Source organism: Arvicanthis niloticus, chromosome 5 (assembly GCF_011762505.2).
Source record: "Arvicanthis niloticus isolate mArvNil1 chromosome 5, mArvNil1.pat.X, whole genome shotgun sequence".
NCBI lineage: Eukaryota > Metazoa > Chordata > Mammalia > Rodentia > Muridae > Arvicanthis > Arvicanthis niloticus.
This window is the reverse complement of record NC_047662.1, coordinates 26,068,875-26,093,306: the sequence shown is the minus strand read 5'-3', so window position 1 is coordinate 26,093,306 and position 24,432 is coordinate 26,068,875. Positions and strand designations below refer to the sequence as shown.

The 24,432-nt window shown below is 48.5% G+C and overlaps 1 protein-coding gene across 3 annotated transcripts in view; it reads left to right on the top strand.

Moving 5' to 3' along the window:
• Positions 1 to 24,432, top strand: part of Csmd2 (CUB and Sushi multiple domains 2) — a 575,537-nt gene that overhangs the window by 458,780 nt on the left and 92,325 nt on the right. For all 3 annotated transcript variants that reach the window (XM_076934176.1, XM_034502344.2, XM_076934175.1), the window contains 9 exons: positions 994 to 1,132; positions 4,911 to 5,098; positions 11,152 to 11,346; positions 12,203 to 12,319; positions 14,879 to 14,992; positions 21,052 to 21,147; positions 22,216 to 22,419; positions 23,102 to 23,226; positions 24,058 to 24,154. In XM_076934176.1, the coding sequence (XP_076790291.1) occupies positions 994 to 1,132; positions 4,911 to 5,098; positions 11,152 to 11,346; positions 12,203 to 12,319; positions 14,879 to 14,992; positions 21,052 to 21,147; positions 22,216 to 22,419; positions 23,102 to 23,226; positions 24,058 to 24,154 (1,275 nt within the window). The remainder of the gene's footprint in view (positions 1 to 993; positions 1,133 to 4,910; positions 5,099 to 11,151; positions 11,347 to 12,202; positions 12,320 to 14,878; positions 14,993 to 21,051; positions 21,148 to 22,215; positions 22,420 to 23,101; positions 23,227 to 24,057; positions 24,155 to 24,432) is intronic.

Sequence of the window (24,432 nt, the reverse complement as noted above, 5' to 3'; positions counted from 1 at the left end):
TCCCAGCATCTGCTCTACTCAGCACCCTGTACCACAGCGCTGTCCAGGGTGAAGTAAGATGCTTGAGACCTGTAGAAGCTGAAGGAAGCCCTTGGGAAAATAGCTTGCTGGATCCCTGGCCACCCTATGCTCCCCATCTGTTGAGAAGTCCACCAGCACAGGAGAGGGTGCCCCACTTTGGACTCATGAGGGATCACAGAATATTGGTCCTGATGAGGTGCATACTCATCCTTAGACAAGGAGTAAAGCTGGAAGGCATCTGGGATCCAAGCAGATGTCAGCAAGACTGGCAGCCAAGGAGACCAACAGTGCTTGGCAGGCAAACATGATGGTGTTTTCCCCTCCCTGTGATATCCTGCACAAGGAAGATGCAGTAAATACCCACGAGGCTTTCCTGAATTCATAAGACAGTGGGAAGATGCCATGTATTTCATATGCCTGAAATACAACAGTGATAACCATTGTGACCATGAGACCTGTCCACTAAACATCCCAGACACCCACTAAGGGAGACATCACCTCCTTTTAGCACAAAAGAAAAATATGCAGGTTAGATAATTTCCCTAAAGGCCACAACCAAGAAGAACCAGTTTTTTGTCTTTGTTTTTTAAAGATAAATTTCTCGAGAGCTGAAGATTCATTCAGCTCAGTTGAGAGAGTGCTGGCCTAGCATGCACAAAGCCCTAGGTGCAGTCCCCAGCATCATGTCAAATGAGGCATGGTGGCAAACCACCTGCAATTCCGACATTTGAGAGATAGAGGCAGGAAGATTAGGAATTCAAAATCATCCTTCACTACATAACAAATTAAAGACCAACCTTGGCTACACAAGACCCTGTCTCATCATTATCAACAACAACAACAACAACAGGTTTTTATTTCTTTGTTTTGTTTTATTTTTTTTTACCAAGGTGAAATGTCCATAGTATAAAATGGCTTATTTTTAAGTGACCTAGTAAAGGGAACAGACATTTCCTCGCCTTCTCTCCTCAGCTCCTTGTGGGGGAGACCTAACTGGACCATCAGGAGTCATTCTATCACCAAACTACCCAGAACCGTACCCACCAGGCAAGGAGTGTGACTGGAAAGTGACCGTCTCTCCAGACTACGTCATCGCCCTGGTATTTAACACGTATGTACCTTTCCCGGGCTGGGAGACCAAGGGTTTTGAGACCTTAAGGTTTGAGGACCTGGGTGGCCAGGTGAGTCCTCACAGGTGTGTGGCAGAGTTCTCAGGTCCAAGGGTAAGAGAGAGATGGAGATGGGCAGGGGTTCCAGCATCCGCTGGCTATCTTCTCTGCCCCAAGATGTGTGTCTACAGTATCCTTGCAATAGTTTTTGAGGCAGCTAACATTTTTTTCTCTTACACTTTTGCAGCTGCTGATCACAAAGGAGCCCTAACCTGGGTCTCCGTGTCCTACCACATTGTGTGGCCCTCTCCCCAGTGCCTTCCTCCATCCCGATGTTTTGCAGGTCTCTGTGACCTTTCCATCTAACCCGTGTACTCACACCTTCATTCCATTCCCGGGCAGTTCTCCATAGATCTGCCCTATCCCTTCCCTATTTCCTCCCTCCAGTGGCCTTCCGGGCTACTAAAGCCTGGCTGCTGCCCCAACAGTCCCATTAGGAACTTTTCTTAGAAAAAAACTCCAGCGTGGGCTGGGGAGGTGGCTCAGTCAGTATTTGCCACACAAGCCCAAGGCTCTGAATTTGAAAGGCCAGGCATGGCACACATGCTTGTAATCCCAGCACTGGGGAGGCAGAGATAGGCTGCTTCCTGAGGCTCCCAGCCTAGCCTACTTGGCAAGCTCCAAGCTAGTGAGAAATTCTCTCTTGACACACACGGTGAACAGCTCTTTGAGGAACAATGCCCAAAGGTGACCATGTATGGTGTATGGTATAGGTGACCACCATATGGTATATGGTATAGGTGACCACTGTATACATGTGCCAACAAATTCTGATGTCTCCATCTTCATCCTACGCGTTCCTGCCTTGATCATCTTCCATCGCAATGATGTCTTAGTTTTCACACTGGCCACTCTGTCCCGTCTAACCTTCCAGGGTACTCTCTTTTACGGGCAAGTTAAAAACAAAGAAGCAAATAGGCCCTTTTTATTTAATCCCTTGATAAATCTATCCTCCTTGTAAGTGAGTTTGAATTTCTGAGTTCAGCTTCTACAGCAAACATCCACCTCTCCAAGCAGGCCACCATCCACTCTGTGCCCAGGGGTCCAGTCAGACCGAGTGCCGGGTGGATTCCTGTCTCCCTCTCTCATGCCTATCTCACTTCCGCTTCTGCTTCCCAGTGACTTTCCTGTGTACCTTCCTTGTCCCACTGCTGAGGGTCATCTCATTCCCTGGGATAAACTCAGGCTGGACCACAGTGGAAGCTTGAGTGTGTCCCTTGCTGGAGACTGAACATTTTATAGACCCTGTTATACACTATTGACCATTCTGTGCAGTCAGGAGAGTGACCTATGGTAGCCATGTTGTTTGTTCTGAGGGAGTGACCTTATTAAGTGTGCAGCAAGCTAGAGTAAAAGAATGAACAAGGAGAGAGGGAACAAACTGATCAAGTCAGGTGCTCAAAGCGATCGGCAGATGTCCAGAGGGAAGCCCGTTTAAGACAGCCAGCTGCAGTTTCAAATAGAGCCTGTCCCAGGATGGACAGAGTGTCCCTTCTGGTGAGATATTCAAGTGAAAGAAGAAATAGCAACAGATAGAGAGACCATCATCCAATCAGACACCCACAACATCATACAGAAACCAACCGAGGAAGCGATCTTTACTCCATGGGTGAGCATCCCGTGGCTGAAGTTGGCATGGATAGACAAACATCTTTCCCACTGTAAGCACTATTACACAACTGGATAAACAACAGTAACTTCTGTTGAACATTCCACCTTGAGAACAGCTAGGACACAGAATTTTTGCTCCTAAGATCTTCACTGTTTTGTCCTCCCAGTCACAGAGTTAGGGGAAGCCCACTCATTCCTGGGAGGGGCTTAAAGGACACTTTGAGTCACACCTGTTTGGATCTGAAATGTGGGGGTAGGGAAGCAGCCCCACTTTGAAAGTCAGCTTCTCAGTGGCCTCAAACTGCTAATGACAATCTGCCAACATAGTGTCCATTACATTAGCAGAGCATCCACCGCTTCCAGGACCAGGAAGGCAGGGCATGTGGCTAGCATGTTCCCTGTCCTTGGCATGGTGCTGGGCATCTTGAGAGAGTTCAGATAAAAACCCAATGACGTGAAGAAGGTAGGGGGAGGTACAGGCAGAAAAAATGCTGGTTCCACCAGGGAAGGTATGGTGGCTCATGCCTGCATGCCCAGCACTGAAGAAGGATAGCAAAGAATTCCTGAGTTCAAGACCATCCTAGGCAACAATGTGTAACTGTCTCAAACGTTGAGAGAGAGAGAGAGAGAGAGAGAGAGAGAGAGAGAGAGAGAGAGGAGAAACAGAGAGAGACAGACAGCCAGAGATAGACAGACAGAGACAGAGAGACAGAGAGACAGAAAGAGACAGAAAAAGATAGGAGATCATTCCATAATTTGTGACCAAGATAGACTCAGCCAGAACCTTTCTCTGAGAACTTTTGAAAGAACAGGTAGTTTCCAGAATAAGGAGACCATGTCACTCAGAAAAAGGAGACAACCCTTTTCAACCCTGCAGTCGACACCAGTGTGGAAAGACTCCATGTATAGAGGACACACTTCTACTTCCTAGATGCCCACTCTGTTTCCCTACTCACATTACCCTCTTTGACACTACCCTAGCCAGGTAGTGGCCCCTCTCTACATTACGTGTCTTGGCTAAAGGGTAGAAGGGCCATTTCATTCTCAGTCCAACTGAATGATCCATCTCAGTGTCCCTGCCCATTCCAGGGCACGAGTGCCTGTGCATCAGAAATCTCTTTTCTGAAAGTACATTTACTTGTCAGTTCTTTTCATCTCTTTACACTTGATTTAGTAAAAATTGCCTTTATTGGACACATGCTTAAGAGCAGAATCATGCATCAGAGAGCAGGCTGACATTAAGAGTTATCAGATACACCACGCAGAGTTTCAAAAGGGGTGAGCCAGCTAACACACACACACACACACACACACACACACACACACACACACACGGCATGAGGGCTGCTGAGAATCCACTTCTTCCTATCTATTATGTTCTCTCTAGGCTGGGGTGTCCATCCTGCAGCCTGTGGGCCTCGTGTGTCCCACAATAGCTCTAACTGTGCCCTGACATATTTGCAGGTGACATGTTACAGTATCAAAAGCTTGGTTGCCCCTGCTAGCTGCCCTACAGGGATAAATTATATCCATGAACTCCCGTTCTCAATTAGGATGGATTTTCATCCCACACTAAGGTCAGGTAGCTCAGGGAGAGACATCTGAAAGTGATGCTAAGACCCAGGTGGTGGCAGATGCTGAAGAGTGTCATGGCTGGCATGGGATGGAGGGAGAAAACTAGTCTTTTTCATGGTGGCAGGTCCCTTCCTACTGGCGTTGGCTCCCTGGCTGGTGCTGTGCTCCTAGAAAAGTCAGTACAAACTAGTATGACAGCAGAACAAAAAGTTAGTCAAGAGCCCTGGACTCACACCTGCCAGCTTTGCCCCTTCGGGCCTGGAGTTGACAACTTACTTTCCCTCCTGCACCAGCAAAACCTGAGGCCTTTGGCTACAGAATTGAGAACACTCGGTGACTAGAATCTTACACCTGTGTCCCGAAGCCACATTTTGTACCATCTCTCCCAACTGGGATGACACCAGAGCCTCATCCTCTCTAGTCTTTGGGGAGAAGATGCCATGGGATGATGAGCTTGCTTTCTGGGAGGCCCCAGCACAAGCCCTTGTTTGACCTCAGTCGGGGGGGTGGGGACGGGCTGTTTTTGTTCTCCAGATTTAACTTGGAGCCTGGTTATGATTTTCTTCACATCTACGATGGACGGGACTCTCTCAGCCCTCTCATAGGAAGCTTCTATGGCTCACAGCTGCCCAGCCGCATTGAAAGCAGCAGCAACAGCCTCTTCCTCGCCTTCCGCAGTGACGCATCTGTGAGCAATGCTGGCTTCGTTATTGACTACACAGGTAAGAACCTGGTGGTAGCGAGTCCCAAGGGTAGGGCCAGCAGGCCTAACCAAGAAGCAGCAATAATACAGTACACAGGGAAGGTGATAGACTAGACCACAGAGACTGCAGAATACTTATTCTCCCTGTGACTCACCCACCCCCAGATGGCTTAGTCTTTTGTATTTACTCACCCCAGTGCTAAAAGGGCACAGTAGCACTGCTTCTGTTGTCAAATCACTAATCTTCTTCTCCCCTTCTCTACAAGACTCATTCCTAACTCTACGTCACTCTCATAAGCTCCCTCAGTACCTGTCGGCTAACATCTTCCTGGTCATTCCTCCACCTTCTGAGGGTTCATGTTGAATCTCAGGCTTCCTTCAACCCCAGCCAGTACCTCCAACCATGTCTTACTCCATCTTCTGTTGCTATAACAAACACTCAAGGCTTGGTACTTTTTAAAGAAAAAAAAAAAAGTGTTCTCTAGGTCACAGTTTTAGGCTGAAAGTCCAGGATTGATTCTGGCCTTCTGGTTGACCTCTCTGAGAGGTAGAGGGAGCCGCACCACAGTGGAGGGAACCCATGAATCAGAGATTACATGGCCAGACAGAAGAGCAGATGGCTGGAAAGACTCGGGAGCCAGGCTTTCTGTGTCTATAACTGCCCACGATAACTGAGAGACACTTGAAATTACCTTAATCCTTTTCAAAGGCAGTGACCACGTGACCTGACTACCTCCCAGGAGATGCCACCTCTAAAAGGTTTCAGTAGCCGCTCAACATATTAGATACCCATTGGCAACCTCTGGAACATGCACACAAAGTCAAGCTATCTCAGCCCATATAGACAGGGTAGCCTGTGCAAATCTAGAGTCTTAACGCTTCAATACTGGCATTCTGTCATAGACTGGTTACCATCTGATGGCATCTTGTTCATCTTTTGGCTCTCCCATTCACTTACTTCTGTCACATTTTGGAATTAGGCCAGTGGGTAATAGGGGCCAGAAGGAGTCGATGTGTTTTTTCTTAAAGATAATACATATTTTAAATAATATTTCCCTGCCATAGCTTCTCAGCTCTGTCCTTGTAGGGCTCAAATAACCATCGGCAAAATATAAAAGAGTGAGTATACGCATGTGTTGAAAACTCACTTGAGGCATGGTGGGGCTGCAATGTGCAGTTGGCTCAGTCAGTAAAGAACTTGCATACATGAGGACCTGGGTTCGGATCCCACAACACCTATATAAAAACCAGGGAGCTAGAGGGATGACCCAGTGGGTAAAAACACATACAGGGCAAGCATGAGGACTGAGTTCAGACCCCAGCATCCACACTAAAAACCAGGCATGCTGTACACTCACCTATGACCCCAGTGCATCGAGGGACAGAGATGGGAAGAGTGCTAAGTAAGGCTTGACTAAATGCCAGACTAGCTTAAGGATCAACAAGAGACCCTGTCTCAAGAGAATAAGGCAGAAAGTGGTAGAGAAGAATACCAGATGTCTTCCTCTGGTATATAACCACACACAAGTATGTACACATGCCACACACAAATGAGCATATACCACACACACACACACACACACACACACACACACACACACACACACACAGAGTATTTTTGGTCTGTTTGTCATAGGCACTCAGCTCTGCCTTTGGATGTTAGCACACCAAGAGGCAAAGCATAAAGGAATGGGCATAGCCATGTGTCAATAAAACCTCACAAAGACAGCTGTGGTCCTTGCCTGGCCAAGAGCATAGCCCGCCAGTTAACTGGATTGAGCATTCTTGTTTACTGCTTAGCAACCCGATGACCTTAGGCAGGTTATTTAACCACTCAAAATCCCCACTTGTTCATCCATAAAATAATGGCACGAAAATTCCCACACAGCAAAGCTACAAAGCTCAATGATCCTGTGCAGTGAAGCCGTTGGTACAGTGCCTGGCGTGTATCAAATACCCTGTGCTCCTCAGAGGTTATTAATAGTCAGGACGGTGTTCCGGGCTCTAAGGCACTTCACATTTTTCTGCTCCATTAGTCCTCTTTTGACTTCCCCTTCTTCCTTAATTATCCCAGACAGCATTAACCAAATCCTAGCTCTACTTCTTCCTTGATTTGTGAACTTGGCAAGTTATTAACTTCTAGAATACCATCTACAATATAGGCAGTAAAAATTACGTTACAGATGGTTAATATTCAAAGACTGTATATATGTGGACATATGTATATATATATATGTATATATATATATATACAATACATATGTGTGTGTGTGTGTGTGTGTGTGTGTGTGTGTGTGTGTGTGTGTGTGTGTGAATGAAAGAGCACAAGAATGATGCTATTTACAGGATCAAGATAATCCCCCCAGGCATACCTATCGGCTCATCTCCCTAGTGATTCTAAATTCTGTCAAGGTAATCATTAATGTTAGTGTGACACCTGTCTTCTTTGAGGACCAGTTAGAGCACCTGTACCCACAATTCTCCACATTCCCATCTTAGAACAAGCAAACATACATTCTAATGTACGTACGTGTGTGTGTGTCTGTGTCTGTGTGTGTCTGTACATGTCTGTGCCTGTATATATGTGTGTCTGTATATGTGTGTGTCTGTGTATGTGTGTGTCTGTATATGTGTGTGCCTGAGTCCATGAATGTGTATGTGTGTGTCTGTATATGTGTGTGCCTGAGTCTTTGAATGTGTGTGCCTGTGTGTGTCTGTGCATTTGTGTGCCTGTGCCTGTGTGAGTCTGTATATGTGTGTGCTAGGTTCTGTGAATGTGTGTGTCTCTGTGTGTGTGTGTGTGTGTGTGTGTGTGTGTGTGTGTGTGTGTGCGCACGCGCGTGCCTGGGTATGTGTCTGTATATGTATGTGCCTGTGTCTGTGTGTGCCTGTGTCTGTGTGTGCCTGTGTGTGCATCTGTGTGTCTGTGTGTGAATAGAGGTGCATGAGGAGACCAGAAGTCACCCTCACATTTCATCCTCTAAAGTGCTTGCTACGACCTTTGAGAGAGTCTCTTCTTGGTCTGAATCTGACCATGTAAGCAAGGCTAGCTGGCCAGTGATCCCACCTGTCTTAGCCTCATGCTGGGATTACAATCACACAATCTCACACCCAGAATTTGCACGCAGATTCCAGGGATTAAATTTGAGTTCCATGGTTGCAGGGCAAGCACTTCATTGACTTGAGACTTCTCCTTGCTCGTCATCCCGCCTTTGTAACCACTCCCCTGACTGGTTGAACGTTTTGACTATTGTTCCAGGATTTTGCTTTTAGGAAGAACAGGGATGGAACTCATCTATGAAAACCAGAGAGAAGCTGATTCTGTGTTGCTGCTTTGGGTAGCTTGGGTTTCACTTATGAGCATGATGGTGATGGGTTGGTCATCCTGTTCTATTATTTACAGCCAGGCTCGGGCGAGCTGCAGGTCTATTTCTGATCCCCATTCCATCTCTCACTAGCGGAATGGCTTGGAGAATGCATTCTGCCTCTCTGATCACCACATCCTTCATGTGGCTGCTGGAGTGGATTGTGCTCTGCCTGCTGAGGGCTGAGGACAGAGGCGAGATGACAGATTCGGAGGGGCTTTGAGACTGACAAAGTGGCATCCCCATGTGTGGGCTGTCATCACTGTTATTAGTGTAATAGCACTCAGGATGGAAAACCCGTCCTCTTCTGAAATGTGAGCAGATGTGAATACACACTGGCTCCTGGAGCTTGTTGGATGGCCACACCCCTCATTGTTCAGCCAGACAAGGTAGCCTACTCTCTGTACTACATAAGGCTGGCCCTGGTGCTAAGTTCTGTAGTTGCTGGGGCTACAAGAACACTAATTGTCACCATTTTCCAGGAGTTTGGAAGTCACTGGAAATAAATGTCCTTGTCTCGCCTATCAGGAGACTAGAATACATCTTATCATGAAAGAGAAGCAGATCTGCCAGGGAGAAAGCCAAGTTCAAGAAACCCACCCAGACAGGGTAACATCTGAAAGAGCCAGCCATCCTTGCGTGGTATAGGAAGGGGTTCGTGAGCCCTCACCCCAAGTGGGGACACATGAACAATTAGTGTCTTCTGGACATGGAAGAGTCAATTTCCCTTAAGGATATGTCTCCTAAGTAGGCAAACCATGCGCCAGGGGATGATCCTACACCAGGAGTATATGTAGTGCATAGATTGGAGTCAATGGGTTCATTCAATATAAAAAGTGAGAGGGACCTATCCAAATATGGGGACATACTATGCACAGAGGCTGTGAGTATGGAGAAAGCCATCAAAGGAACAGGCAGTGACATCACAGAGGGAATTATGGGGAGACACTTACAGGGATGTGTAGGTAAGCCTGGAAGGATTTTGTCTCCTCCAAGGAAAGCAGAAGGTTCTGCTTGCAGTTTTCCATCTTCTAGGCCAGACCTGGCTGCCCAAGAGCCTGGGATATGTAGGTCTTACCTGGTCCCTGGAAGCTGTCAGTCAAACCTGGGTTCCATCACTGAGACTTGAAGGGGAAATGGAAAGCAGGTACCACAGCTGATACAGGCTGTGTGAGCTTGGTTTCCATTTCTTAGTTTCAAATATAATTTGACTCGTTATGAATTGACGGCGACAGGTCATCACATCTCTGATATTTGAATCTGATTCATCCAGTAGCCATTTCTAGTCTAGCCAGAGCTTCGGGCATAAGGAAAGGCCAGATTTGATGCAGGGGTCAGGATGATGTACCATGGGGCACTCTAGGAAGCCGAGGAGGGGCCTTTTGCCAGGCGAGCAAAGATTCTCTGGGCCCAGGTGAGTCCCAGCAATACACCCAGGACTGCTGCATGCTCAGCTCTGTGGGGATGCCTTGAAGAACAGGAACATTAGGAGGGCTCAAATGTAAGAGCTGATGGACATAACAGGATTATAGACCTGTGGGGTCCTGCCCCATCACTCAACAGGCTGATTGGCAGCTAAGTGACAGCCTCAAGCAATGGCTGCCATGTGCGTGTGCATTCTAAAAGGTACCCAGGTGGCAGGGAGTGCCCTCAACAAAATTCCTCCTGAGCCATTTATCTCTGAACTGTGATATCTTCTCTTCCAGCTCTTCCCTCCTTAGCTCAGTCCATGTTAGAGCCCTTGTGCCGAGGGCTAGCATGTTAAGAGTTACACAGCATTCTTGCCCAACATCAACACTCTAACCAAAAGCCAAGGGCCAATGACAGGTTCCCAGTGTCATTTGACCTTAGCAGCATGCTGCCACTGCCTAGGTGACAGTCCTGATGACAGGTGGAGGAAGGGCTGCCTTCCAGGATGTCTTAGGATTTCTATGGGAAGAAAGACCGTAGTGTTAAGGTCTCCTTCAGCTAGCCAGGCTCCAGCTGGTACGCCTAGCCCTTAGGAAACATTAAGTATGGTACAGAGAGGTGTCAAAAAAGAATGAGTTGGGTACATCCGCAGTTGCCTGTCTGGGCAGAGTTTGTGGCCAGACAGAAAATACTATTACATCAATAAATTGGACATCACAGGGGTCTGAGGCATCCAACCAGAGATGGGGGTGAGGTTTTCCATTTCCTCCCTGGTTCTGGGTTTAGTGCCCTTTTGTGAGCCTTGCAGAGCAGTAGTCGGCTCCACCCAGGATGGTATCAAACACTGTCTATTGCCAGATAGACTGGCTGGAGACAGGAAGCCAAGGAAACCCAGCCTATGCTGGATGAGGTGAGAGAGGAGCCAGGGGCTGGGCCTGAGCACTGACCCTCTCTTGTGAGTCCTCTGCCTTCCCCCAGGATGTTGGCAGGGGCTTGTCTCACCACAGGCAGAGCAGTACTTGATCCCCTTGGGGAAGCCATCAAGCAGATAAAAATGGATACCCTAGGCAAAGAACCCACTTCCTCCTCTGTGGGTCACAGCAAGGACCAAGGAGGAGAGCGTTAATCCTGAAGACCGTTCTCAACTTCAGATCCCCTGATAAAATGTAGAGGTGTTTCTAGAACATGAAGGGAAATGGACCAGGCATCTTGATACCCTCTATCCTGCTCACAGGTCACTAATGAATTCCCCTCACCCTCTCTCTCGCTCTGTCTGTACATCCGTCTGGATTTTCAGAAAACCCAAGGGAGTCATGTTTTGACCCTGGCACTGTCAAGAACGGCACTCGAGTGGGCTCCGACCTGAAGCTCGGCTCTTCCATCACCTACTACTGCCATGGGGGCTACGAGGTTGAGGGTGCCTCCACCCTGAGCTGCATCCTCGGGCCTGATGGGAAGCCGATGTGGAACAACCCGAGGCCAGTCTGCACAGGTGAGAACAGCCGGGACCCTCGGGGTTTAAGGACCAAGGGATGCCTTACAATGGACATGGGCCAAAGAGTCTGTGGTGAGGGAGGAGGAGGAGGACACGGCCTCAGGGATACTTCTGTGAAGCAAGCAGGGTCTGACAAATGGGTTTACAACAAAGGGGAATGACTTCATCATTCAGCCAGTGTCTCAGTCCCTCTGGATGGTCATCTCTCCTGAGTGTGCCTACTCCCATTCAGATGGACGTTCAACTGGGGCTTGTAGCCTGCCATCCAGGAGGTACATACTAGGGAGGGAGGATAAAGGTGACCTTGGGCTTACCCTTGAGGCTGAGGACATTCTGAGTGATGTCTGTGTAAAGTAGTAAGGTCACAAGATGATCTGTGTTGTCACCTATGTGTCAAAACCCCCAAGAGCATGGGGGTCACCCAAACTGAAAAATAATGAAGACTCAGTGTGGAGACGTGGGAAAGACCAGCACCAAGGCCAGTTGTGGAAGTTGGCACCAAGAGTGGGAATAGCTTGGCTGTGTGGTCCCCAAGAGGTAAAGTTTGAGAAAAGAAACTCAGTAAACACCAGTGGCTGCATGCATCAGCCATGGAGCCAAAGACCATGTCCAGGTCCTACACAAAAGCATGAAAGCCTCACACTGTAAGCCTCAAGCATGTGCCTTCAAGGAAGGGCTCAAGCCAGTGTTAATACCTCAAGGGCAAAGGCTGGTGTGTGTCCTTGGGTAGATTTCAGGCTAAGTGGGTGTCCTTGGCCAGGACAGGGCCAGAGGCTCAGGCTGGACTAAAAGAAGACAAGCAGCTGATAAGAGGCCACCAAGTCACCAGGCCCCTCTCTGGCTTCCTTTTCAGCTCCCTGTGGTGGACAGTATGTGGGTTCGGATGGAGTGGTTCTGTCCCCAAACTACCCCCAGAACTACACCAGTGGACAGACCTGCTTGTATTTTGTCACCGTGCCTAAGGACTACGGTAGGGTTTCCTTGGCTTGTTTCCGTTTTCTGATTCCTCCTCCCCTGTTTCTTTCAAAATGACAAGCCCATTGTGGGACCTGGCAGGACAGCCTCTCAGGCAGGGCAGCATAGTGTCCTGGGATACACCAGGAGGAGGCTTCCTGACCAGAGGAGAAAAAGGGCATCCACAGGCATGGGGGTGAGCATGAACTGAAGGTGGCTGACGAAGGCCAGGTACCCCAAGTCTCCTCAGTACAGCACAGATTGGCAGGAATAGAAGGGCAGCAGATCCAGCCTGCTGAGGGTCGAGGTATGAGGGGCCACAGGAGCAGGAGGAGAGAGGGAAGGGCCGGGATGGAGATGGCTTTGAAGGTACTGGTAAGGGAGACAGAGTGGGAACCACATCATTCCCATTGCCCATCTGAGGAAAATCCAGCAGTGGTAAGTAGAAGGAACAAGGAACCCATGAGGCAAGTATCTGCCCTAAGAAGTCAGAGAAACTTCCAGATCCCGAGACACCCAGGCTGAAAGAATAAGGATTGCCATCTTGACCATCTAGAACAAACCACGGTACATCTTCTCAAACATAGGATGGGAAGAGCAAAGGGCAGGGCCCAGATGCTTGAGTCATTCAGCAAGTGTTTGGTGCCACCCAGCAGGGCCATCTGCTCCCCTGAGGCCTGGCGTCACCCAGGTGGGAGACACATTCCTGTCTCTGAAACTCCCAGTCTCATCCTCACCCACGGCTCTGCCCGATCGCCTGAACCCTTAGCTATGTGTGCACACACCGCCCCACCCCCACTGAGACAGGAGCTTTAGGCCTGCAGGATTCCACTGAGGAAAGTCATGAAATGTTGTCCAGAAAGTCATGAATCCTTGATAGATAGTCAGCGTGCAGTGCTGTGCTTCAGTTGCTCTCGTGACAAGAAGCTCAGCCCTTGGCCAGGAGCCCACCCTGGCCTGGCCAGCATCACACAGCTAAAAGCTGTCCGCGAGGTCCATGAGCACTGGCTGCTAAGGGCACTGTGCTCCGAGGAGCTCCTCGTTGTCAGGGAGGCCAAGCCCTGAGCCCAGTGAAGAGAGGCAAACTTTCCCCTGCAGGTAGGAATGACTTATTCCCAGCTCTGTTCTGACACAACGCTGCCAGAGACCTATCTGTGATCCCTTCTCAGAAGTAACCTGCCTCACCCTTCCACACTGCCCCATTACTCTAGGAGTTAAATAAAGCTCTCTGAGAGTCTTGTTTAGTTGCTAAGTGTGGGCCTGGCTGGGAAGAGACACTAAATTGCACGCTCTATGAAAGCAGAAACCCTGAGTAGCCTGCTCACTTCCATGGGATAGCAGACCCCAGTCACCCAGTGTTGTGTCCATTTTCAAGGTGTAAAAATGTTCCTTTCCCCGTGTTCTCCCTCTCCTCCTCGGCCCATATTCAAGAAGTAAGATTACGCCGGTGGCTGCTACATTCCACACTGCAGACTGTTTTATGTCAAGCAGTTTACGCCTGAGTTCCTTCCTCTCTGCCCCAGCACACAATATATACAGAACAACAAAAAAAAAAGGGTATACACACACATGACCTAAAGAAAATATCTACAACATATACACATACAAAACACACACACACACACACATGTCCTGATTCCTATGAGCTGAAGATTCTGAGCTAAAGCAGGGATGGGACCTACCTGGCTCTTGTTGATCGTACACAGGAGACAGGTGCAGTCAGGTGGGTAGGAGCTATGTCCATGGTGAGCCCCACTCCTCAGCACTGACTGGCAGAGAAAAGGACTGAGGAACCCCCTGCTGTTCCCAAAATGGAGTCCTGAGTTTGTGACAGGAGTATGGGGTCCCTTCTCAAATTAACAGAATGGTCTGAGGAATTCTTAACTTCTGAGCCTCTGCTTCTTGGTCTACAAAATATGAATCATTTCTGGGAAAGCCACAGAAGACACTACACATAACTAGTGTGGCCCCTGGCACCCAGTGGGTGCTGGGTGAATGTCACATCTTCTTTTGGATGAGTAGGGTGGCTGTATGTTCCTGCCTGGGGGGAGGGAGGGCCAGGGCTGGTGGCTGCTCCCCACTCTCACACCTCTTACTGCCCAAGGGGCTGACCTGGTTGGCTGGGAATTTGAGAAGAAAAAAAAAAAAAAAAAAAAAAAAGCCAAGGTGTTCACAGGTCCCTGAGATCAGGAGAGTGGGAGGGTGGAGGGGATGGAGGATGTTACCAGTAACCGGTTTCAAGTCCTCAAGTAGCTGCTGCAGCTGTTACTGAGGAGAGTAAGACTGGCTCAGGCTGCCTCCACCTAGCCTGACCTTGGGTGCAGATGTGAATGGTGTCTTGACCTCTATGGAGACCGGCCAGGGACTCCCCAGCAGTCTGTGTCCCTGTGCCCAATATTGTCATGTGCTAATGTTGCAACAGAAAACCATGCTAACTGTTGGCCCTTGCACCAGTAACTCTCTCTAACTGCCCTCCCCCTGCCCTAAAGCCAACAGACCTCCATCTCCTCCACACGCCCCTCCGCAGCCCGCCAGTCCTCTGCACTGAGATTCCCATGCTATGTCTCCTCCACAGTGGTGTTTGGCCAGTTTGCCTTCTTCCATACAGCCCTCAACGACATAGTGGAGGTACATGATGGCTACAGCCAGCACTCCCGACTCCTCAGCTCACTCTCGGGCTCTCACACAGGTACACAGGGCCAGCGAGGGATTGGGGTGGGATGGGGTGGAGGTGGTGGTGAGGGGAGGGAAGGCCATCCCAGGACTATAGCTGAGAATGAGGCCTTATAAGCATCGTGTTCAAAAAATGTGCTGGTTTATAATCGGCAATAATGTCTCCACATCAGAAGGGCCACACATAACAGAGGACCCATAACTCCTCTGAGGAAATATATATATATTCATACCCAGACCCCATCTTTTCTTTTTACTATCAGCATGTTGTGTTTCATTAAAAATAATTGGGGCCAAACCCAATCCTCATAAGGGAAAATCTTAAATAAACAACACTCAGAAGTTGTCAGATTGCCAGGATATAATGTGTGCCCCTCTGCTCTTCAGATCTACTCAGACAGACCTTTACATCTTTTATTGAACAAAACAGTATATGTATTTCACTGTAATTACTCACCATGAACCTTCCTCCAGTGTTATGTAGCTCTTTTATAATGGGATTTTTAGTGCTTCTTGGTAGTTTCTCCTATACTTACTTAAGATTTATAGAACAAATTCCCCAGCGCTGTGCATTTAGCTGCTTCTGCACTGTGAACACTAGCTGGCTGCATTACGCATACCTTTATTCATATCCCTGCCTGCACCTCAGCATTTCTAAGAGCAGATGAGGTAAAGAATGCAATGACTGGGGCTGGAGAGATGGCTCAGTGGTTAAGAGCACTAACTGCTCTCCCAAAGGTCCTAAGTTCAATTCCCAGCAACCACATGGTGGCTCACAACCATCTGTAACGGGATCTGACGCCCTCTTCTGTTGTGTCTGAAGACAGCTACAGTGTACTCATGTACATAAGATAAATACACCTTTTGAAAAAGACTGCAGTGACATCATTGAGGCTTTTTTGTATAGATTGTCAAATAACCCCAATGCAAACGTCTCGCAGCTTTGCTCCCCCAGAAAAATGAGGTAATTTTTTAAAGTTATCAATTTGAAATGTGTAAGTAGTATATCATTCTCTAATTTGCCCTTTTTTATGGCGAGTGAGGGGGTGACCCTTTTTTATAATGTGTTTATTGGCCCAAGAATCCTTGTTGCAAATTTGGGTCGATTTTTCTATTAGCCCTCATCTTTTTATTCATGAAATAGAGCCCACATGGCTACAGGCAAAATACAGTCTATAGCATAGGAGTCTTATACACTATGAAAAGCCTCCCCCTCCACTTTGCCATTTCCCATGTAATGTTCTTCAGGGTATGTTTTGATATCAGAAAATTAGAATGTCCCTTGAGAGATCAGATAGATCCTTCCTCTTTTGCGCCCTTGCTTGTATACATAGCAGCTGAAGAGCCCTCTGTTTTCTTCTTCTCTTCGCCTCAGCGCCTTTGGATTTTATTTCGACTCTTTATTTGCTACAGAGACTCAAGCCAATTAATCAGTCGTCCTGATACGGTTTTCAAAATGCCAGATTTACATATTCTAATTATTATGGGTATTTGGCTCTTTTCCTATACATTTCTTCCAAGTATATATTTCTCCCTGTGCAGGTTTTAGTTATTATAAAACTATAAATGTACTTGGTGCTTTAATAACTTGTTTAAAGATGTATTTTTATTTTAGGTGTAGAGGAGGTTTAACTGCATGTACCCAAGTACACCACATGTATACAGTTCCCAAAGAGGCCAGAAGAGGGCAGCAGATTCCCCTAGAACTGGAATTAGATATCGTCATGAGCTGCCTTGTGGATGCTGGGAACCAAACTCAGAGGTTTTAAATACTAAACCACCTATCCAGGTCTGTCACAATAACTTTAAAAGGTGTGGTCAGTTTTTGTTTGACATTTTTGCTGGGTGTTTTGTTTTGTTTTGTTTTGTGGACAGGTCTTTCTACTTAGCCCAAGCTGGCCTCAAGCGTCTTTTCCTCATCCTCCTGACTCCCAGGCATGCCACACCACAGCCAGCTCTTGTGACCTTTTATACTGGCCATTCTTGCTTGTTTTTAATCTCCCATTATTATCTAGAAATATTTTGTCAGTTTTAAAAAAAATGTATAGGGCTGGCAACATAGCTCAGCTGGCAGAGCACTAGCCTAGCATGTTATATGAAGGCAGGTATGTTCGATGCCTGGCACCACATAAACTCTGTGCAGTGATGCAGGTCTGTGATCCTAGCACTTGGGAGGTGGAAGCAGAGAGTCAGATGTTCAAGATCCGTCTCAGCTTCATAGCAGATTCAAGGTCAGCCTGGGCTACCGGAGACACTGACGGAAAGCAAGAAAAAAAAATAAGTAGGAATTATCTCTAGAATTTCACAAGATGTATAGATTATGTTGGAGAGAGCATTCATCTTTATACTAACACTTGTCCCCATCTGGGAATATGACGTGTCTCTCCATTTACCTGTTGGAAGCTGCAGGGGAAGCTGCCGCTTCCGGTAAGCGGTAGTGATTTGTGTCTGTTGTTTCTGACCTTATTCGCAGCTGTCTCGTGGAGGATTTTAGCAGCCTTTATTGCTCTCTCATTATAAACAGGCTCTTCCCCTCCCTTCATGTTTTCTAGCCGGTCTTTGCTAGTCAATTCTAAGACTGACATTCAGAGTGTATTCCTCTTATAAACCCATTGGACCGTCCTCAGTAGTGCTAATAGCACAGACTAACTCTCGGCTGCGGGTGAGAAGCTCCGTCATCTGCAGTTACATTGGCTTCCTTGTTTTATTTCCTGCCCCTCAGTGGTTCCCCCCCCAACCCCCACCCCACCCCGTCCTTGTTCCTGGTCTGCCCAGGTAGATTGTTTGAATCTCAATGTTAATATTTTGTCTTTTGGTAAACTTCATTTCAGAATTTCTCTTCAGTTTAGTGATGTCATTTATGTAATATGTGAGGGTTTGGGGGTTTTGTTTTGGTTTGTTTTGGTTTTGTTGGGTTTTTTATTTGTTTGTTTGTTTTCTGATGCCCCTTGCTCCAGCGCTTATGTTCCCTGCCTCTGGACTTCTAAGTGCCATGTCCATGACATCCTTCCCTGCTTAGCTGTGCCAGAGGTTTATGAGATTCTGTTGCTCTGGGGAATTCTTATTGCTCCAGATTGATCAGTGCTTCTGTGGAGTTTGTTACTGTTCAATTAGCCACTGCTTTTATTCCATAGATTCTCTCTTCTGTTGCTTCTTCAAAGTACTGTTTTTCTTGTCCTGACATCCTGAGTGGAGAGCGTCATTGGTGCTTTTCCCTGTGCAGGAATGCATGTCTTGACAGTCGTGTGCTCGGTTTGCACATGCGCACAGCAGTGTATTCATTTGGGCTCTGTGCCGTTTGTTTTGAGATTGACTATTTGAGATACACTGCTTTAATACTTGATACTCTTTTGCCCAAGAGTTAAGAATGTGTCTTCTGGGGCTAATGAGATGGCCCGGCGGTTGAAATCTCTTGTTGCTCTTGACAAGGACCTAGGTTCAATTCCCAGCACCTACGCGTTTGCTCACAAGCATCGGTAACTCCAGTTCCAGGAGGCTAGACTGATTCTCGGCTGCTTGTGAGAAGCTCCATCATTTGCTCCCTTGTTCTAGTTCCTGCTCCTCAGTGGTTTTCCTTTGATTTCCTTCTCTGGTCCCTGGTCTATCCAGGTAGATTGTTTGAATTTCAGTGCTAATATTTTATCATTTGTATGCTCGGGCTTTTATGCTAATGATCTTAGTAGTTAATTTTGAGTCATAAATTTCTCACCCAAGGATAAGTCTTGACATTGGCCTCTGGTCACACACACACACACACACACACACACACACATGCACACACCAGTCACCTTGCAGATTCACAAATGCCTTCCTCTGGCATAGCACTGGAACACCAACTTGCTTACAAATCAAATTACAGATCTTGGAAAAAAACTGCACAGATTGCTCTATCCTGTTCCAGAATTTCCTATTACAGACAAACCGGGATCCAAGCTGAGTTCTTGTCCTTGTGAATCGTCGATGCTTCACCGTCCATGGGACTCTCATGTTTTCTTATTTAGGAAATTAAACAGCCCTCCCTCCAAGCTAAGCTCTTTTTCTCATCATATCTGGGGCTGGGCGAGCTGCAACAGCCTGAGCCACAACTGGGCAGCTGTCTTTCTTCTTAAACTCTTTTCCTTGGGGTTTGCTTCCTTCTCTCTTTGGAACTCCCCCATATCTGCTTGTTGGATTTTCACATCTAACTCCGTGTGGCTCTTCAATTCTCTCGTGGCTTTGATCTCTTTGTGTCCTTTCCCTGTAGATTCCAAGAGAATACCCTAATGTTATGTCCACATCATTTCTGTACGTCTGCACTATCCACAAGCCACATGTCAGGATGCCCTAACTCACCTGTTAGAGCAGGCATGTCCTCCCTTCCTGAGAAGCATTTGCCTGTCTCAGTGCCTTCCTCTGCTTATCTTCCTTGGGCATCAGAGGTGCCTCGCTCCACTTAACCTTGTGCAATCATGGCTGAAAACCTTCCCTTCTGTTCTCCACTGTAATTTACATGAAAGACTTGCTTTGACTTCTTGCAGTGGCCTCTTCCTTAGAAGTTTTCTTGTGGTCAGTGATTTCTGTGCTTTCCTGGGAGCAGGAAGGAAGTGTGGGTGTGGTCAAGACTGAAGTCATCTGGGTTCTGCCAGCCATCCCTCAGGCCCTCGGTCACAGGTGTTAGGAAGACTGGAGAATGGGGGTTCTCTCTGCTCATCTCCCTAGCGAGGGAGAGCTGGGGAGGACAACTGATGAATGGGGAGACTTTGTCTTCCCAGTGTTCCTTCTGCTACAGCAGTCAGAAGTTATCTGGAGCAATGACTCTTAGCTAGGGTAAATGACTCTGGGCCACATGCACATCTAAGCATGCTGAGCTAAAGGTTCTCCCTGATCCCTGTGGCTGGTGGGTAGCACGGGGCTTTCTAGAGGCATCAGGGAGTCTTCTCAATGATCCCCTGCTACCCTCTCCCAGGTGGACATAGCCTGAATCTCTATAAATCTCACTTCCTTTTGGAAGATGAAGTCAGGGGTCCCTAAGGTCATGGAGAGGCAGAATGCAGAGGGTTCATGTCACTGCCCATTGCCACATTGTGCCCAAGCTTCTGCAGGAAGAGAGAGATGAGCCAGGCTGTATTTCTGGCTGCGGATCCAGCTGGCACTGCCCTGCCCTTCCTCCTTCCATCTGTACCACACCAGCCTGTGTCGTCTGCTGCTCCCCAGGGCCCTGTATCCCTACTGGCTTTCCCTGTCCTCACACCATGTGGTTAGAGGATGACACATCCTGGAGTGCCCACGACAGTCCCAGCCTCCGCTGAGCTGTCCTGTTCAGTGTCCCGACAAGCATTTCCTTTGCTCTCAGGGATGCTCTAGTCTGTGTCATGTGCCTCTGTCACATCAAGGGGATCTGGGAAAGGCCAGAGCTTTCAGGTGATCTTACCTCCTTCCTTCCCATCAGGCAGTGCATGATTCTTATGTATTTGTCTTTAATCAGCCTAGTTTGACTTTCCCAAGTAAGCTTCCAGGCAGCAGGGTAACCGCCATTGCCTCCTGCCCCATAAATCAACACATTAGTTAGCAGCCTCCTCCTTTCTGGGCAGGTCATTTAATTCTCCAAAGCTCTTCATCTCGTTTTGTAAGCGAGGCTGCTGAGCACTGCCATGCTGGCCTCACAGTGACCACGGATCGCGAATGCAAAACCATCTCAGCGTTTTGGGGGAGAGGACAAGATCTCATGTAGCCAAGGATGGCCTCAGGCATGCTGCGTAACTGAGGGTGGAGGTCGGCCTTTTGCTTATGACCCTCCCGCCTCTGCCTCCCGAGTGCTCAGATTAGAGGTGTGCACCACTCTGCCCAGCTCAGGCAGTGCTGGGGGATCGAACCCAGAGTGTTGTGCATCCTCGACCCACTGAGCCACGTCCCCAGCCCCCATCTGTGAGCTTCCCGCTCTAAGGTGCAGGCTGCACGTTGGGTTGCAGCGAGTCCTGGAATACGGAAGGAGTCACTGTTTTCGTTTTGGCAGCCCCTCCCTCCCAACCCTGACTTTATCTGGGAAGAGTTACAGCCACGCTCACTGTCCTCCTCTCTCCTCCTTCCTCTTGGCAGGAGAGTCGCTGCCCTTGGCCACCTCCAATCAAGTTCTCATTAAGTTCAGTGCCAAAGGTCAAGTATCAGCCAGGGGGTTCCACTTTGTCTACCAAGGTATGTAGGATGTGGACCTTGGAGGGTCAGAAGTCACCTCAGTAACTTTGTGTCCCAAGGAACAGAGACCTTTCTCCTCCAGTCTGCACCTTTCTATGAGGATTGGGGGTGGGGAGCAATGTGTGCTATAGTTTCTTTCCGTTGTATACATCCGTTTACTCAAGCAACCGTTTGTGGAAGAAATTCTATGTTGAATTGAGAAGTTAATTCCTTTTCTACCCTCCCTGTCTTCCCTCCCCCACCCCACCCCAACACACAATGTCTAATACATGTCTGATGGTGCTGGGACATCAGACCAGTCCTCTTACTTCATGGAACTTGGTGTTGTCTGCAGTATATAGTAAAGGGATGAGGCAAACAGGCTTTCATCAGGGAGGCGGACACCAGCCATTCCATCCCTTGGCACCGTCAATTGCTATGTATGGAATGGGGGTGATGCAAATGGCTGACTGGTCAGTTCAAAAGAGTCCGGCAAGCAATCAGTGTTCATTCCAGGTCACTGAGACCCAGCAGCAGCTTGGGGCATCCTTGCTTTGACCTGCCAAATCCAGTCTACCCTTGCCCAGCAACAGCCACCAGAAGCACAGCCCTCCCTGTGTCTTCTACACTGCCCACCTATATCCCTGTGCAGGGCCAATTCCAGTACAAGGGATGCCATGATTCCCACAAGCCACCATTATGTTCAAGTCAGCTGCAGACCCTGGGCATGGGCTTAAGAAAAGCAGTGATCACGGTGATGCCTCAGAGAGTCAGGGCTGAAAGGATTGTTGCTTTTAGGGAGCACAAGGCCCTGATAAGAAAGAAGAATCACTAGGAAAGGAAAGAAAGGCCCTGATACTAAAGTCTGGGCCCTGGGGCTTTCACTAACCACCATGATTCTCAGAATCATGCGCCCAGCATTGAGTCCAGCCATGTGCCTCAAAATGGTCCCTCCCCTGGAAACTGCCCATGCCAGCCTTAAGTGTGCCCTGAGCGCCCAGAGCCCCCTCCAGCCTTGTCCTGCATGCATCCATGGACCAGTTTCTATAGGGATGTAGCCTGGACACTGAGTGTCCCTCTTTCCCACAGCGGTACCCCGAACCAGCGCCACACAGTGCAGTTCTGTGCCAGAACCTCGCTACGGAAAGAGGCTTGGCAGTGACTTCTCTGTAGGAGCCATCATTCGCTTCGAATGCAACTCGGGTTATGCCCTTCAGGGGTCCCCAGAGATCGAGTGCCTCCCTGTACCTGGGGCACTGGCCCAGTGGAATGTCTCTGCACCAACCTGTGTGGGTAAGTGTGGGTAAGTGGGTAAGGGCAAGACAGAGGGGAAGGTGAGACGAAGAGAGGAAAGAACGGGGGTAGGCTTTTCTCCCTGAGGGACATAGCCAACCATCCGAGATATCCTCAAGGCACACAGCAGCCCTTCTCAGCACCCAGGAGAAAGTCCCATGCAGGCCAAATAACTCCCTGGGCCTGTGGTGCAGTGTGAACACAGAGAGGGGAAAGAGCTGGACAGGGTTAGCAGGGAAGAGAGGACCAGGTACAGACCACTGGAGGACCATTGTTGGAGGTCGAGTCATTAAGAAGACTGAGAGCAAGAGGTCCCAAAGGGAGAAGCCGTCATGAAAAGGAGATCCAGCCAGGCTAGGGATCCTACAGGTTGTGACAGTGGTAGAGTGGTATTGAGGGCTACAGGAGAAACCAGCACAAAATGAATTAGAACTTCCTAGAAACCCTGACAGAGTGGGCTAGGCACAGAGGGCAAGGAAGAAGCTAGCACTTGGAGGTGACCCAACAGAGCCCAGAGATCCTGAGGGACGTGGAGCTAGAAACCGTAGGAGAAGCTAGCCCAGGAGGAGGCTCAGCAGAGCCACAAGGCTCAAGTCCCCAAGGGAGGTGCATAGAGAGGCTCTCGTGAAGCCACCACAAAGATGAGCCAAGGAACCTCTGACCAACCCATGTGTCTTCCCAGTGCCGTGTGGTGGCAACCTCACTGAGCGCAGGGGAACCATCCTCTCCCCCGGCTTCCCGGAGCCGTACCTCAACAGCCTCAACTGCGTGTGGAAGATCATGGTCCCTGAAGGCGCTGGCATCCAGGTAGGAGCAAGGAGACACCTCAGTTAAGTGGCTGCTGTTGGACTGAGGTGGAAGGAGAAACAACAGCTCCATCCTTGTCCCTGTGTCATTGGAAGCACGTCCTGGATATAGAAATATGGCTCCCAATCCCAAGATCACAGCATCTCTGTGGGGGGGAGGATGGGAAATTAGGCCCAGCCAGTCAAGAGGGCCCAGGGAAGAAAGTGGACTTACAATTGCAGTGTGAATTTGGAAGGTTCTTAGGAGACATTCAAATGGTTTGAGATGTTGAACTAAGATCATTAAAGAGAGAAAAAGGGCATCACTGACGAGTGGGAAAGGAACAGATCAACAAGCACAGCGAGGCAGGGAGGGAACAAGCAGGCACACACGGGGCTATGTAACTTATGCCCAGGGCAAGAGCAACACATGGAGGCATGGGAGAGGAGCCAGAGCCTGCCAGGCCAGGGGAGCAATCACTACCCCAGCTGAACACAACCATTGGAAGAAGGAAACCCAAAGAATATTCCAAATGTGAGAAGGGGGCCAGAAAGGTGGCTCAGATGGTAGAGTTCTTTCATGATGTACACAAAGCCCTGGCTTCAATTCCCACTACCACATAAAACAGGTGTGCTTGCGCTCGCCCATAATCAGGACCCCCAGGAAACCAGAGGCAGGGGGATTAAAAGTTCAGCCATCCTCAGCAACATAGTGATTCAGGATTAGCCTGAGCTATGTGAGACCCTGTCTCCAAAATAAGTAGATACTAAATAAATAAATAGCCCATGGGGAAAGAAGGGAGGGAAGTACTTGAGCCGTGTGACTGACAACTCTGTCCTTCTGTCTGTCCAGATTCAAGTCATCAGTTTTGTCACAGAGCAGAACTGGGACTCTCTAGAAGTGTTTGATGGAGCAGATAACACCGTAACCATGCTGGGGAGTTTCTCTGGTAAGATGGGACATCCAAGGCTTCCATATGGAGGTTGTGATAGACAATATCACCATCATCCTCACTACTATCACCACCATCATCACCATCATCATCACCATCACCATCATCACCATCATCATCATCATCACCATCATCATCATCACCATTACCACTATCCTCACCACTGAAGGAGGCTTGGTATCCCCCCTGCCCATCCAATGGCAGGCATCTGCCAGAGTGTGGTATATGGTTTTGCCCAATGGCCCGAGAAATTATCTGACTCTGCTAGGTCCAGA